This window comes from Phaethon aethereus, assembly GCF_964289735.1.
Source record: "Phaethon aethereus genome assembly, chromosome: 6".
NCBI classification, from domain to species: Eukaryota; Metazoa; Chordata; class Aves; order Phaethontiformes; family Phaethontidae; genus Phaethon; species Phaethon aethereus.
In genome coordinates this window covers 28,303,238-28,318,003 of record NC_138580.1, presented here as the reverse complement: position 1 = coordinate 28,318,003, position 14,766 = coordinate 28,303,238, and the positions used below count along the sequence as shown (strand labels likewise).

Below are 14,766 nucleotides of genomic sequence, written 5' to 3'. Positions count from 1 at the left end.
AAATTAGGGTTTGTCAGGTTTGTAAAGGAGTTTGAACCCCAAAAATGAGACTTGATGTTCTGAAGAAACAACTGAGAACTGGCCTTTTAGCCATGTCAGTTTTGTGCATGCTGCTTAGTGTTTAGTCTATTATAACAAAAATTGTCTGCAAATATAAAGAAAAGTCTTAATTTTTAGTTAACCAAATTTACAGCCTTGGTTACAGTTTCCTGTGTTGGACATTTACTAGTCTCATGTTTGTAGAAGTTAGTCAAGATTTTAGACCAGCCACATCAGGGGTTTGCTTTATGAATGCATGTTTAATTTTTTTCGTATGGCTTATCTGCTTTTAACCAAAAGGGTAGATTTGTGACTTTTAGCTCTCCAGCTGTGTATACCAGTGTTACTTAATACAGTTACTACTTAGTGTAAAAGGCAACAGATTCAAACAAAACCAGTTAAAAGCTACATGTACTTCTATTCCTTACCGTTTCTTAGCTGCTTTGATGTCTTGTTTTCTGTGCTGCAGGTAGAGCGCTTCCCAGGGTGAAGTATCTGATGATCTTTCTCTAACTAATCCAGTTGCGCATGAATTAGTTTTACTGAAGTTTGTGGGGTTTTTTTTTCCTTCCTTCTTTCAATCTTCCACTTAATGCATCTCTTTTTGGACAGATCAGACAGCCATTTTCCATGAAATTATACTCCATCTTACTTATTTTTTCCTGTTATGTTTTGGGTTTTTTTTTCTTTTTGGACGATTCCAGTGCTTGAAACATCCTCCCTGCAGACAAACTTTATTTGGGATTTCATGTTTTATTTATGCAAACTTAGGTCCATGCTACTGCTGAATTGGGCAATCTTGCCCCATCTTGTATTGGCATTAGTGTTTGTGCAGGTGCCTAGTGATTTGGATCAGCTTGTGGTCTCCCTGAAAAATAATCCTTCTGAATTAGTTGTTTATTGATCCACTGGACCACATGGTCAAAATCACTGCTGTCCACACAAAAGAGATGTGAGAGCACATGGTTGGGGGAAGGTCAGGTCTGCCTCTTGTGGCAGTTTAGTCTTAGATTTCTTAAAACGAGTAGTGAAACTAAGCTTGAACTGAAATGTTTACTAGCTTTTTTAATCTTTTCTGTCCTGCTGTGTCCCAGGGAATTTGTGTTTGACAGGAAAGCATCACAATCTGACCTGGGAGGTGTATGGGCTAGCAAATAGTGCACCTCACACATGGTGCAGCAGTTCCTTAATTTGAAATGTCCACAGACGTGTTTCTTAAATTGCAGTGAATTTCAATAGGTTCAGACTGTAACAGTCAGAACTGGCATGAAGTTGTAAGTGTTCCTAGTAGTTAAGAAATACTTGCAATAAATAAATATATTTAATTTTTTTAGTCCTGATTGGTGTTTTTGTTTTGTTTGAAAAAGTTGTGAAGTTGAACACTTAAAGTTAGGATATTCTAGTTGCTTGCAGTGAAGTGGAGTTGCACAAGTTCCAGGAGGAGAGTTGGCCGCTTGGGAGCACAGAGTAATAGCTTCAGATTCTCACTTCCCGCGTCTGGCTCCAATATGATCTGCAGAAGCCAGGCATTGCAATTTAAAGGCGGTTGCTGTACTCTCCCACCGTGGATCCAAGCATTCTCAAACTTGGGCAATCTTTTGTTCAAGATTAGTAGTATGCAGTCCAGTTGAAGGGCTGGGCAGTGCTCCATGAGAGGATGCAAACTTTTTTGATTGTGATGCTCCAGTCTTCACTGAGACTTTATGGACTACAGTTTTAATTCTAAAGGCTATGCTCAGACAAATTTGGTTAACTTCACATGGGACAGCACAAAGCAAGTCTTTGAGGATACCCATGCCGATAATCTATTTCATGGTCAGATGTGCAGAGGCCTTTACAAACATCCATATTTTAAATGAGATACACCTTCCTTTCCTTTCTTGGAAATACTTCATCTAATGTAAATGACTAGTAATCATCCTATAACAGTAACCCATCGTGGAAAATTTGTCTTAGCCAGTTACAGCTTGGCAAAATTTTTATAAGCAACTGAGAACATCTTGTATGTGGAAGTATCAGGCAGCTCCATTATCTAAAGCTGCCACTTCAGTTTCTAAGTGTCTGTTTTCCTTTTCTGAGGTTTTGGTAAGAATAAAGTAATCCCTTTTGCATTTGTCAAACCTTAACTGTATAACTCGGTTACCAAAATTAACATATCTGAAACAAGTACTGCTGTATCTTTGAAGGAAAAGGAGCAAACATTGGATGACACACTGGAAATCTTAGGCACTCAGCTTTTTAGTAGCATAATATTCAATTTTTGATCCCTTAAGAACTTCACACTAAGAAGCTTGCCACTACCACGAACATTTTGTCATGAGCCACAAATGTCCTGGGTTTGGTTTTTTTTTTGTTTTGGTTTTTTGTTTATTTGTTTGTTTGTTTTGTGGGGATTTTTTTTTTCTGGTGGTCTGTGTCTCCCCCCCCCCCCCCCCCGAAGATTGTGGAAATACAGAATCACAGAATCACTAGGTTGGAAAGGACCTTTAAGATCATCAAGTCCAACCATTAATCCAGCACCACCATGTCCCCTAAACCATGTCCTGAAGCGCCACATCCACACGTTTTTTGAACACTTCCAGGGATGGCGACTCCACCACCTCCCTGGGCAGCCTGTTCCAATGCCTGACCACCCTCTCAGTGAAGAAATTTTTCCTAATATCCAATCTAAACCTCCCTTGGCGCAACTTGAGGCCATTTCCTCTTGTCCTATCACTAGTTACTTGGGAGAAGAGACCAACACCCTCATCGCCACAACCCCCTTTCAGGTAGTTGTAGAGAGTGATAAGGTCTCCCCTCAGCCTCCTCTTCTCCAGACTAAACAACCCCAGTTCCCTCAGCCGCTCCTCATAAGACATGTGCTCCAGACCCCTCACCAGCTTCGTTGCCCTTCTCTGGACATGCTCCAGCACCTCAACATCCTTCTTGTAGTGAGGGGCCCAAAACTGAACACAGTATTCAAGGTGCGGCCTCACCAGTGCCGAGTACAGGGGCACGATCACTTCCCTACTCCTGCTGGCCACACTATTCCTGATACAGGCCAGGACGCTGTTGGCCTTCTTGGCCACCTGGGCACACTGCCGGCTCATATTCAGCCGGCTGTCAACCAGCACCCCCAGGTCCCTTTCCGCCGGGCTGCTCTCCAGCCACTCCTCCCCAAGCCTGTAGCGCTGCATGGGGTTGTTATGGCCAAAGTGCAGGACCCAGCACTTGGCCTTACTAAGCCTCATACAGTTGGCCTCTGCCCATCGATCCAGCCTGTCCAGATCCCTCTGCAGAGCCCTCCTACCCTCCAGCAGATCAACACTCCCACCCAGCTTGGTGTCATCTGCAAACTTACTGAGGGAGCACTCAATTCCCTCATCCAGATCATCTATAAAGATATTGAACAAGACTGAATTACAGTGTGAGGGTACTCAGAGATCTAAAATAGTATGGCCAACTGGAAATAAGATAAACCTCTACTAAATGGACATTCTTCTTATATGTGCTTAGTAAATGTCACCAGAGTGTATTATGTTATTTACTGGTATGGAGGAACTGAGATTGGAAGCAGATAAGCTTGTGTAAAGTGACAGTATGGTTTTTTCTATTTGTAGTTTTTAGAGAATTTAACTGACTTGTTGGTTTAGTGAGCAAGTGGTTGTGAAAAGAGAATGTTACCTGGGTTTATTTTCTGATTTGTTCCAAAGGTAAAAAAAGTGTGTTGTGTGCCTGCTGATGGTCTACTCTAGTGTTTTTATCTGAGATTACTGACTCTCTCTTACTGTGGTCGAAAACATGCTTGCATCCTATCTCCTCCCTTCCCATAGAAGAGAGCCTGAGTCTCCTCTTGTCTTCAAAGAATTGATCATTTGTCCGTAAGAAATTTGGATGAGGGCCACTGCAACATCTTAATCCAGTTTTGCTGTCTTTGCTTAAGTTAATTGCCATCACTGCTTCTTTCTTCACTCTTCTGAGCGATAATAAAGCCTTTCTTTCTCCTTCCTCCCTTTCCCCTCTTCTCCTTTTGCATCCTTCCCTCCCCATTTCCCTACATTTTTACTGTTTCTATGGGACATTCCATCAATCAGTCCAAGCATGCCATTAACTTTCCAGAAGAGGAAGCTGGAATGACCCCTGTAAGTTATGACATGTTTATAAGGCTTCTGTTTATGTCAATAGTTGTGATTTTTGTGCTGAGGGCAAATTGACACATTAGTGATTTGAGTTTAATTCATTAGTATCCCAACAGTGCAGTAAGGTATCCATGTATATCATGACAGTCAAGTTTTTTAGTCCTCTTTATCACTGCCTATTGTCTAGTATTTTAAGTAGCGTTGCCCAATTAATAACACTTAACGCTTTTTCTGAAGCATGATTGCTCTTGGCAGTCACAGAATCAGAGTCATTTAGGTTGGAAAAGACCTTTTAAGATTATCGAGTCCAACTGTTAACCTAACACTGCCAGGTCCACTACTAAACCATGTCCCTAAGCACCACATCTACATGTCTTTTAAATACCCCCAAGGATGGTGACTCAACCACTTCCCTGGGCAGCCTGTTCCAATGCTTGACAACCCTTCTGGTGAAGAAATTTTTCCTAATATCTAGTCTAAACCTCCCCTGGCGCAACTTGAGGCCATTTCTTCTTGTCCTATGGCTTGTTACTTGGGAGAAGAGACTGACACCCACCTCACCACAACCCCCTTTCAGGTAGTTGTAGCGCGTGGTAAGGTCTCCCCTCAGCCTCATCTTCTCCAGGCTAAACCACCCCCATTACAAAGGAAAGCAGAAAATGGATTTTTTTAATTAGATGGTCATCATTTTATATTGTGTGCTCTTATACATCCCATATAAATACATAATCTCAGAGTTTGCAAAGAAAAATTTCAGGTCTCCTTTCCTATCTTTGTCCCACTTCGGGATCAAATTACAAAAAATATGTTTAAACAGTTTTTAATTCTTGAGTTCTCTTGAAAATAGTGGATTCTAATACTTTAAGCTGGAGTCTAAAGAATTCAACATACTGATATAGCTGAAATGAAAGCTATAGTAGTTATCTTTTCAACAAAGTTTTGCAAGGATGCAGCTCTCTTGGACACTGCTTACTCAGTTTGCCTCATTTCAGTTAGTTTCTTAGAGACAGAAGGAGGCTTTATAAAAAAGATTTTTGTAGTGTTTCTCAATGGTCATTAAATCTGGAATAGTAGCACAAGAGTGCCACCAGCTGGTTTAATTAGGTTTGTATGTTAATGTTAAATTGTTGAAGAGTTTTGCATGAAATGTGGCAAGGTATTTATGTACACAAGTCCTCAGTGTCTAGTCATTGTATTTTTTTTTTTTAATGTACTGAGGTAAGTTATTTTGTTGTACATACCTTGAGTTAATAATGTCTTTGAACCTACAGATAATATTTAACCAGAAAGGAGTTTTTTCTATTGTAACATACTTACGGCATTAGAACAATAAGATAAAATACCTTAGAAGATTGCCACGTTGTCGTCGTCTTACACTTGCCACCCAGGTTTTATTCATTATTTGCAAATTGACAGTGTAAAGAATATATTTGGCACCTTTCATTTTGTATTGTACTGTTTTTAAACCTGCATGTATGTATTCTGAGCCCTTACCTTAAAATTAGAGGAATTCAATACAACTGTATCTTAGCAATGAGATTGAATCTCTCTAAATTTGTCCCACTTCTGTACTGAGTGGTAGTCAGGTGTGTAAAAAGAGCATGGATCAGTGTTTGATATGAATCTGATTGTCAAGGTTTTGCAAAAATGTGCGAGTAGAATTGAAGAAATGAGGCAATGTATATAGCATGTTACCTGTGAAGGAATGGCCTGCTACAGTTGCAAGATGGGCTACACAGTCTGCATCTTTCAGAACTTAGCTAGACAGCTCAGTTTATCACCTCTTCTAAAATGATCTTTACTTCTTAAAATATACCCATCAGTTACTCTCTGCAAAAAAATAATTCTAATATGTTCAGTGTTAGTAATTCAGTGTTGGTTTAGAAATAATTTCAATGGTTGCTTTTGTGTGTTTCATTTCTTGGGGTTTTTTTGTGGATTTTTTTCAAACTGGCTTCTGTCCTAAGACCTTCAAACCTCAAGAATTAGAACAACTCACTGAACTTTTCATAAAGGAACTGGCGGGGATAATAGGGGAGAAAATCTTGCGCTTTTGGCCATGTAGGGGGTTACTTGTCATTTAGTATAGTGTAATCAATTATATTCTGAATATTTGAAAGGTATTTTCATTTTCCTGGTAGTCCATCTGTTCTATTATGTTTAGCAAACATGTTTTGTAGATATAGAGTTGGTGATTGGTATGAAGATATTTCAGCATTGAAAAAACATTCTGGCATAAGCAACTACATGTATGTAAGAGGAGTATTGTGTTGAGTTCTCTGAAAACACTGTGAAATGCAATATTTAATAGCTGTCCATGAACTTCTGGTATTTAGGCCTGAAAATAATGGATGTTACATTCCTGTCTTCAAAAAAAGGATATAGGAAACCTTTGAAGTCCAAAACATAATTTGGAACATGACTATATTCCATGTTTTTATAAACATCAAGGCTAGCTGTCTTTCCTGAATGAACTACATGAGAAAACTATTTAAAATTTTTTGTTCTAACAGCATCTACAACTTTTAAATTTTAATGTTAATTTTACCCAAATCTAGTTTTCTGTGTTGTGATTATCCATACCAGCTGAAGTTTGTTATGGAGACATTAGTAGGCTTATTTATATGCCTTTTTTTGTTAGTTCTGAAATTTTGATCACCATAGTCCATCTTTTAATGTAAAAATGTTTCTGTACTTTTTGTGCACAGTCACTTTGTCACCCCTTGACATAGATCACCAGGCTATGGTATTTTGAGTTCTGCCTGAGTGGTGGTTGGTGTTAGATTAACTGGGAATCCTAAGTGGAGTCTGGCTCTGTATTCACCATTTAAAATATCAAGGTATAAGTGTGGATTTTTAAAATTCTTCTGTTGACAGAGTGATTTTCTAGATCCCCTTTTGGTAGAAAATTTTAACATCTGCTAATGCCTTGTCGTGGTTTAGCCCCAGCCAGTAACTAAGCACCACGCAGCCGCTCGCTCACGCTCCCTCCCACAGTGGGACGGCGGAGAGAATTAGGAAAAACCTCGTGGGTTGAGATAAACACGGTTTAATAGGGCAGAAGGAAAGAAGGGAACAATAATGATAATACCAACAAAGGAATGTACAAGAACAAGTGAGGCCCAATACAGCAATTGCTCACCACTCAGTGATCGACAGCCCGTCCCCGAGCAGCGATTTCCGCCCCCCGGCCAACTCCAGTTTATGTACTGGGCATGACGTCGTATGGTAGGGAATATCTCTTTGGCCAGTCTGGGTCAGCTGTCCCGGCTGTGTCCCCTCACAGCTTCCCGTGCACCCCCAGCCTGCTTGCTGGCAAGCCAGCACAAGAAGCTGGACTGTCCTTGACTGCTCAGCAACAACCCAAAATCAGCACATTATCAACAGTTTCTCATCCCAAATCCAAAACACAGTCTCACACTAGCTTCTGTGAAGAAAACCAGCTCTATCCTGGCTGAAACCAGGACAGCCTATTAAGTGAATTTTTTCTACCTCTAGTGGAAATAACTTTGTGAAGCTTTTTCAGTTGCACTGCATTTGCATTAGTCATTTTATACAAAAACGTATGAAAAGGTATGGCTGTAATTCATGGCTGTATTTTATTGAGAAAGCTAGCCTGTACATAAAAAAATACAGCTTTATAATTCTTCTACTAGAAGGTTTTTTAGCCAGCTCTGAACTGTGCACATGTTATATTCTATTTGGGTTTGCACCCTTAGTTGAGTGCTGGCCTAGAAATATGCGATCTTTAAAGAATTTGGTAAATAAATTAGGCATCAAGTCTTTGACTCAGTGTTACTCATGTTGAATAAGCTTCACTGAGTATTTTAGTGAATGCAGCGATTAAATAGCCTTCCGACACTGTTGCAACCTAGCTTGTATATAATTTCATGCCTGTTTTGCATGTTTTTGCCTTCTCTGAAGCTTTTGCCAAATTTTGATACTTTTATGATGTTTCAAACTACTTTTACCTTCCAAGGATAATTTAATATTCTGGTTGCATGAAGATTTAAAAAATTTAAAACTGAAAATACCCATTATGAGAAATTATGGCCTTGTACTGTGGAAGCAGTCAGCTTACTGCAACAGGATAGAAAGATTATTGGCATTGCGGGGAGGTGTGAGCGGGACGGGACATACTACTTTGTGTAGCTGGAATTGTTTTTATATCCTAAATGAACCTAAGATGATGCACTGGGGGGCAGACCTCTTTGTTGCCAGGGCATGACTTCTCTTTTTGTGATGGGAGCAAGTAGGAGGAGAACAGATGCTTTTCATGGTGGAAGACTAGAACTACCTAGGAGTAATTGATGTTTTTTGTTTGTTCATCCTAGACTTCATTGGTATTATTTTTAGTCAGAGAAAGTACTTGGGGCAGAAAAGTAGGTTAATTTATTTGGAAAGATCAAGCATTTATATTGTCAGAGCTTTGATACATATTTGAACTCCAGAAGTAGAGAGGAAGAGTGGGCTATTTAGATCCTCTCTGTGGTCCAATGTGATTGTAGTATCTTAAGAAAAAAAATAACAAAATATTTATCTTTCCCTGAACAATGGACTGTTCCCAGGAGCCTGCATTAAAGGGCCACATCTGTTCGCCTCAAAACTTGATGTTTAAGCTGAAATCTTTCCTTTGAAATGGACTAAATGCTTTAAAACTATAGATTGTGAGAGTAACACATTGTTGTTCTAAAAGGAAACTTACTTTTTTTTCTTTCTCTAGTAGTTTGTGCAGGTCAAATATTTAAAAAATGTTATGTGCACATAGTTGTTGTTCAGCCAATCTGTAATTCCTAGAACTTGGGCTTTCCTGTTGCTTTGCTACTTGTGCTCATTCTAACTTGTGGGTATCTGCAGTACTGCAGAATGTGTTACACAGTAGGAAGGGGCCATGGACAAAAGGTGTCTGGCAAAGAACTCTTGTCTTTGTGTTCTAGACATGTCTCTCCAGCTAAAACTCACATGGGTAGTTGATGTCACACTGTTATTTCACATTTTACTGGCCAACACCTGTTCCCATGAAATACCGTCATTCTTGATTTCCAGAATAACATTCCTGGGGTTACTGGTTTTCATATTTTGCTGCAGGTCTGGAAAGCAGTATTAGCAAAGTCCTCAGTGGTTATTATTTTGTAAGAAATACATGGTGTTCCCATTTCTGGAAAAAATAAAAGTTCCTTAGTGGAGAAAAGCTCCACTGTACTTAAATGCAAGATGGCAACAGCCAAAATGACCAATGATAGGAAGAAGGTTAAATGATCTGCCTTGAGCTTCTCTGTAGCAGAAATATTCTCCAGCAAATAGTATTTCCTTTAAGGAGCAATTCAATATCCCTTCTTTATCCTGACACTATTGTTGACTGGTAGGTTAAGAAGAGAAGATGGCTAAACCCCAAGGAAGAGGCTACAAATGTACATGGTAATGTTCTTTCTACTGCAGTGCTCCATTCATCAAGAAAAAGTGATCCATATTAACTAGAATTTGTGATGTCTGAGAAGAACTCTATCAAGAAACTCTTTTAAAGAACTTTCTTGAACTTGTCTTTGGATTTTTATGTATATTTTTGAGCTCTGCATTGAGCCAACCAATTTATTCCAGAAGTTCTGTAGTAATATGTTGTAATGAGACCATTCTAAAATGACTGTGTGTGAAGTTAGAGCTTCTGTGTAGGAAAGGATGCAATTCAGAGTAAAAATGCACCTAGCAGAAATCATAAAAAGAGAATCAGTCTGCCTTCAAGTTAAGCAAAGCTGTATTATTCACCAGCAATATTAGCATTGCCTCAGGCTTGCTTAAGCTGAGTAAACGAACTGTTCTTTAAATGATAGCCTTTCTTAAGTATCATTGAAGTTGCTGGAAATCCTGTGTGTATAGAAAAAGCAGAATGTATTACTTCATCGAACCCAATGATATGATTATGTCAGGAAGTCTAATCTGAGAATTCTGTATGACTGTAAACAAAGCATGAGACCTTTTAATTATACCAGTTCCTGCATCACAAAGCTCAGATCAGTATGTGCTTGAGGTGTGAAAAATTTGTCACTAGGCAGCACTGCTGTGCTTCTAAAACATACGATGTAGACACAGCCAGTAATTAACCTGCAGGCAGAAAAATCTTCATTCAGTTTGTAGCATAACCTGTGTCTGTATTAGTGGCTAAGTACCAGGTAGAGCTTGGGCTGGAGCCTAGATTTTACTTCAGACGCCGTGTAGAGTCTTTTCTGAGTTGTAACGTCTGAAGCCTGCTAAAGAACCTTGATTACTCATCCCAGCATGTGGCAGTCAAATCAAGTAAACTCCGCTTGCAGGAACTGTATGCACCAAACTATTTGATATTGCCTTGCATGAAGTTGTAGACATGGTCTCTCAATTTTTTTTCCAGGAGACTATACCTTATTGTGGCTCTTAAGAAGAGACAGGGATGCTGTGCTGCTAATTATTAAACAGGAGTATAGTAGGCTGCTCAGTTGTCATGCCTTGTTCGCATGTTGTGTAGCATTGGACCGATTAACACAAATAAAGCTGAGGCAGCTGCAGCCACATGGGACAAAATTTGCAGTACAGTGGTGGTATAAGTGCCGCAGTATTAATACTCTTAAGTGCCGCAGTATTAGCCTAATTTCCTTAACAGACTTGTGACTCTGTGGTTCTGCAAATTCCTGTGGGCTGATGGTTTTGTTGTTCCTCTGTAGCAGATGCTAGAGAAGATAATCACACTGTTAACTGTCATTAACTGATTTTTGCCTTTTGAGAAGTTCTTCTCTACTGGTTGCTACTGATTTTGCTTCCCCTTTTTAGATAGATTAAAATATATTTTCTGCTAATTTCTTTTCCAAAAGAAATACGGGGATTTGTTTCTAACTTCTTGGATTGTATAATTTGGACTGTATAACAGAAGAGAGACTTAAGTCCTTTAAAAAAGAAAGAAAAAAAAATTAACTGTAAGTCAGGTTTGGATTATTACTATGGTAACACTTTTTTTTCTTTAACTGTGGAAGCAGCAGCCAGTGTAGAAAGGATGAAACTAGTTCCTTGTCTCCAAGATGACCAGTTTTTGGTGGCTTTATGTTTGCGTAATGAAATTAGAATGTTTGGTTTTGGAAGACTGGATAGGATTTTGAAAAGCCGCTGTAAGTGCATGTTTTCTTACTTCTGTAGTTCTAAATGTCTTTAAAAATAAGTTGTCTCTTGCAGAAGAGAAACCAGTGGCAGGTAAGCAAATATTTTCTTAATTCTATTGTGTGACATTTTGTACAGGGGAAGATTAAAACAGTGTTCTCTATTGGCACAACTGCTTTTATACTAGTGTGTTAGGCTCGTAGTGTTTGGGAATGTTCACGTTTTTATGGGTGGGAAATGAAGTGATGATGTAGGGGTTTTTTTCCTTAAACTCTACTTTATCTTCTGTAATCAAGACACTATAAAGTTACTATACTGACTTCTTTTGACTTAATGTTCTTTCTCTTTCTTTCTGCACAAGCACTCCTATTTGGACAGGGAAACCTCCCTCCTTCTGAGAAACATTGCAGGAAAGCCTTCTCATTTGCTGACCAAGGTGATGCTTCTTCTTTCCACCTGTATGTGACTAAGTAGAAAGAATGCTTTTGGTGTGTGCTATGCTCCTCCCACCCCTGCCCTTTCCAGGAACCTGTGCATTTGCTTATGAGATTTTCCTGATAGTCCAAGGTGCCTTTAAAGGCTGAATTTTATTGTTTGTTTCTGCAGATTTATCGAAATGTTTAAGTTCTTGGCAAATACTTAATAGCCATTCAGCAGGTAAAATGGCTTAGCTGAAAAGGAAATGTCCTGAGCTATAAGTTCTTTTGTTCTGTTTCTATGGAACAAAATATTTCCATTTTTTGTTGGAGTAGACCAATCTATTTCCATTCACTAGTTTAAAAAAAAAAAAACAAACCCACAACTGTGGAAAGTAGTAGAGTATTCGGTACTGTTAAAAGGCAGTAGTATCCTTAAAATAAGTTCACTTGCAGTATTGAAAATAAACTGTAGTAATGGGATTATTTTTTTTTAACAATTTGAATGCTGTCTTGATATAATGTGGGGAGAATATCCTAGTAAGACAGTGGTCTAATGATCCAGATAAGTACAAATCCTAATTATAAATTCATTTTCTTTACAGGAAAGAGGTCAATAATGTACTAAGAGAGCACAAATTGCCATTCAGTTTAACAATTACATTTTCTATATATATTTCCTTTTGAAACTAGAGTAGGAGGGATGGAGCAAGCTGTAAATCTCCTTGATGAAAAAAACAAGCTGGGATGAAGAATATACAGCTTCACATTGTTGAGAAAACTTTGAATCTTCAGTAGCTGAGGTGTCAGATATGTCTGATGCTACTGCAAACCACCCCTTGGGTTGTTTTTCTAAAATAGGCACTGTAGAGGAGAAACCTCAGGCAAGCCTGAAGTGGGAAAAAATGTACCTTGGTGACTTCAAAACAATAAGGATAATGTTTGCTGAGCATAAGCAGTCTGTATTTTACAATGAAAGTTTAGAACTGTTTTACTGCTTTTTCTTAAATACCTTAACATTCTTCTTAAAATGCTCAGCGTGCATCTTGACAGCAAATTTTCAGGCTGTCTGCTAGAGGAGTATAAATAGCCAAAACCAAGTAATTTTCTGCTCTTGTGATTGTTTTGCGTAAAATTTAAGTCCATGCCTCTTTCTTCTCCCCGCCATCAGCTCCTTGCCCCTGCATGCCCAACAAAGCAAATGGCCACCAAACCTTGCTTGATTGCAAATAGATTAACAATGGCTGTGGCACAAATAGAAAACATAATTTTCTGTCTTTCATCTCCATGTGTTTTCATATCCTCCCTTCTGTTTTTTATCTACAGGATGAGTGTTTGTTAGCATATGGAACTTCAATTAAAAAAATGCATAAAATATTAAGTCTGTTGTGTCATATTACCACGGACTGCCTCATATCAGTGATTCTAATAGACTCCTGAAGTTAAATGTTTGGAGTTATAAGCCTCTGTCTGGGCGTATTAAACTTTGTAGCCCTTCGAGTCAGGTGCTTTTGGTGGGCTTGCTGATGTTCTGAGGATAAAGTTTGTTGTTAGCTCAGCTTAGGACTGTTTTAGTACAGCTGTACCCTCTATTTCTGACTGCTGAGCATGCAGTCCTGATGTGGATATTTACTGGTTCTCTTCTGACCTGCTGCAGAGAGAAATACCTTTAGTAAAATGATGAAATGGAAGTTCACTTTGCTGCTTTGATCTCTTCAGCTTGCTGTAACATTAGGTAAGCCCCAGTATGAGAGAAGCAGTCCCAAGAAATGGGGCTTTGCCTTGCAATTGTAGCAAGGTGTTAGAACAGTTAACTGCAGGATCATGTTGCAGCACTAGTATGTCAAGTATTTCTTATTGTCTTATTGTTACTTGTATTCTTCCCCTTCTTTAATCTGTCTACCGCTTATATTGAGACTAAGACACTTTAGGGGAATAATACTATTTTTACCCTCTGATAATATAACTAGTTGTAAAAATTCTAGTCATGGACCAGATTTGTTTTGCATTACAACTATGCACAAACACAGTTCTTGTCACAGCATAGGGCAGATCTCAGCACAGAAAATGATCTATTCATTGTGGTGGTCTCTTCATTTTTAAACATAATGCCCTATGTTATTGTTCACACACATTCAAGCCCTTTTTTTGAAAACAGAAAGAAGTGAAAGCATATTAGTGAAATAAGTTATTGAATATGGAAAATAAAGCAATGTATCTTTAATGTCAAATCTGTAAGATTGATTGTCTGTAGGATTGGAATTAAGCCATCAAGTGAATACTGAAAACTAAGCTTATGGCTGTGAAATACAGAGCACATACAAATAATTTTGAGAGTATTTCAGGGCTCAAATATATCCCAGTTTAGGACATGAAAATAGGAAATAGAAATGTAACATGCTGGATTTTGAAGTTACCATTTCTTCTGTTATTCTGATGCATGTGAAGCTGAAGGTGATCAGGAAGCCAGATGGTGGTGATTTAATGATGTAATGCTTCAGATATGTATGTCAGCATCTGGAGGAAAGGAATCATGTTATGCCCTCTCTTCCCAAATATATAGTACTTCATTATTCTTTTCTTGTTGACTCGAAAGGCACATATTCTTCTTCCAAATGTTGGTTCCTCTGGTTTGTAGATTTTGGTTACTATGGCACTGTAATCCCTTCAGACCTTTGAATAAATCAGTTGTGAAGCTGGCTTTATGCGTCTTAGGTCAACCTGATTCAGATGCGTTCATTCTTGAATGAAGCATCTGTTTGAGATTTTTTGTAATGAAGTTTAAAAATACAGCAATTTATTTCTAATCTGCAAAGGATGTAAGCATAATGTGGAAACTCCAGCCTCCTACAGCCAGTTTTTGAGGAAGTTGTGATGGCCACACATGGAAACCACAGAAAGGATGTAGGTGGTTAGTGGCAGGGTTTTGTGCGATGCTGAAAATGATGATATAAAATTTTTATTCAACAAGCTGCTTTATACTAATCCGCTGTGATCGGCATGATGTTCCTGTGTAATTTTAATGTAACCTCTGTCTTGGAATGAATTATAATAAGCTATTGCGGATACAGTGT

General features: G+C 38.6%; 1 protein-coding gene across 3 annotated transcripts in view; it reads left to right on the top strand.

Annotated features, from left to right (window-relative positions):
- The window catches only part of RAPH1 (Ras association (RalGDS/AF-6) and pleckstrin homology domains 1), a gene marked incomplete at both ends in the record, with an annotated part of 57,487 nt that overhangs the window by 12,707 nt on the left and 30,014 nt on the right, over positions 1 to 14,766 (top strand). The window contains 2 exons of one of the 3 annotated variants that reach the window (XM_082001319.1): positions 4,085 to 4,160; positions 11,638 to 11,712. The exons of 1 other annotated variant lie outside the window; for it this stretch is intronic. In XM_082001319.1, the coding sequence (XP_081857445.1) occupies positions 4,085 to 4,160; positions 11,638 to 11,712 (151 nt within the window). The remainder of the gene's footprint in view (positions 1 to 4,084; positions 4,161 to 11,637; positions 11,713 to 14,766) is intronic. One more of the 3 variants, XM_082001320.1, reaches the window with a different exon arrangement.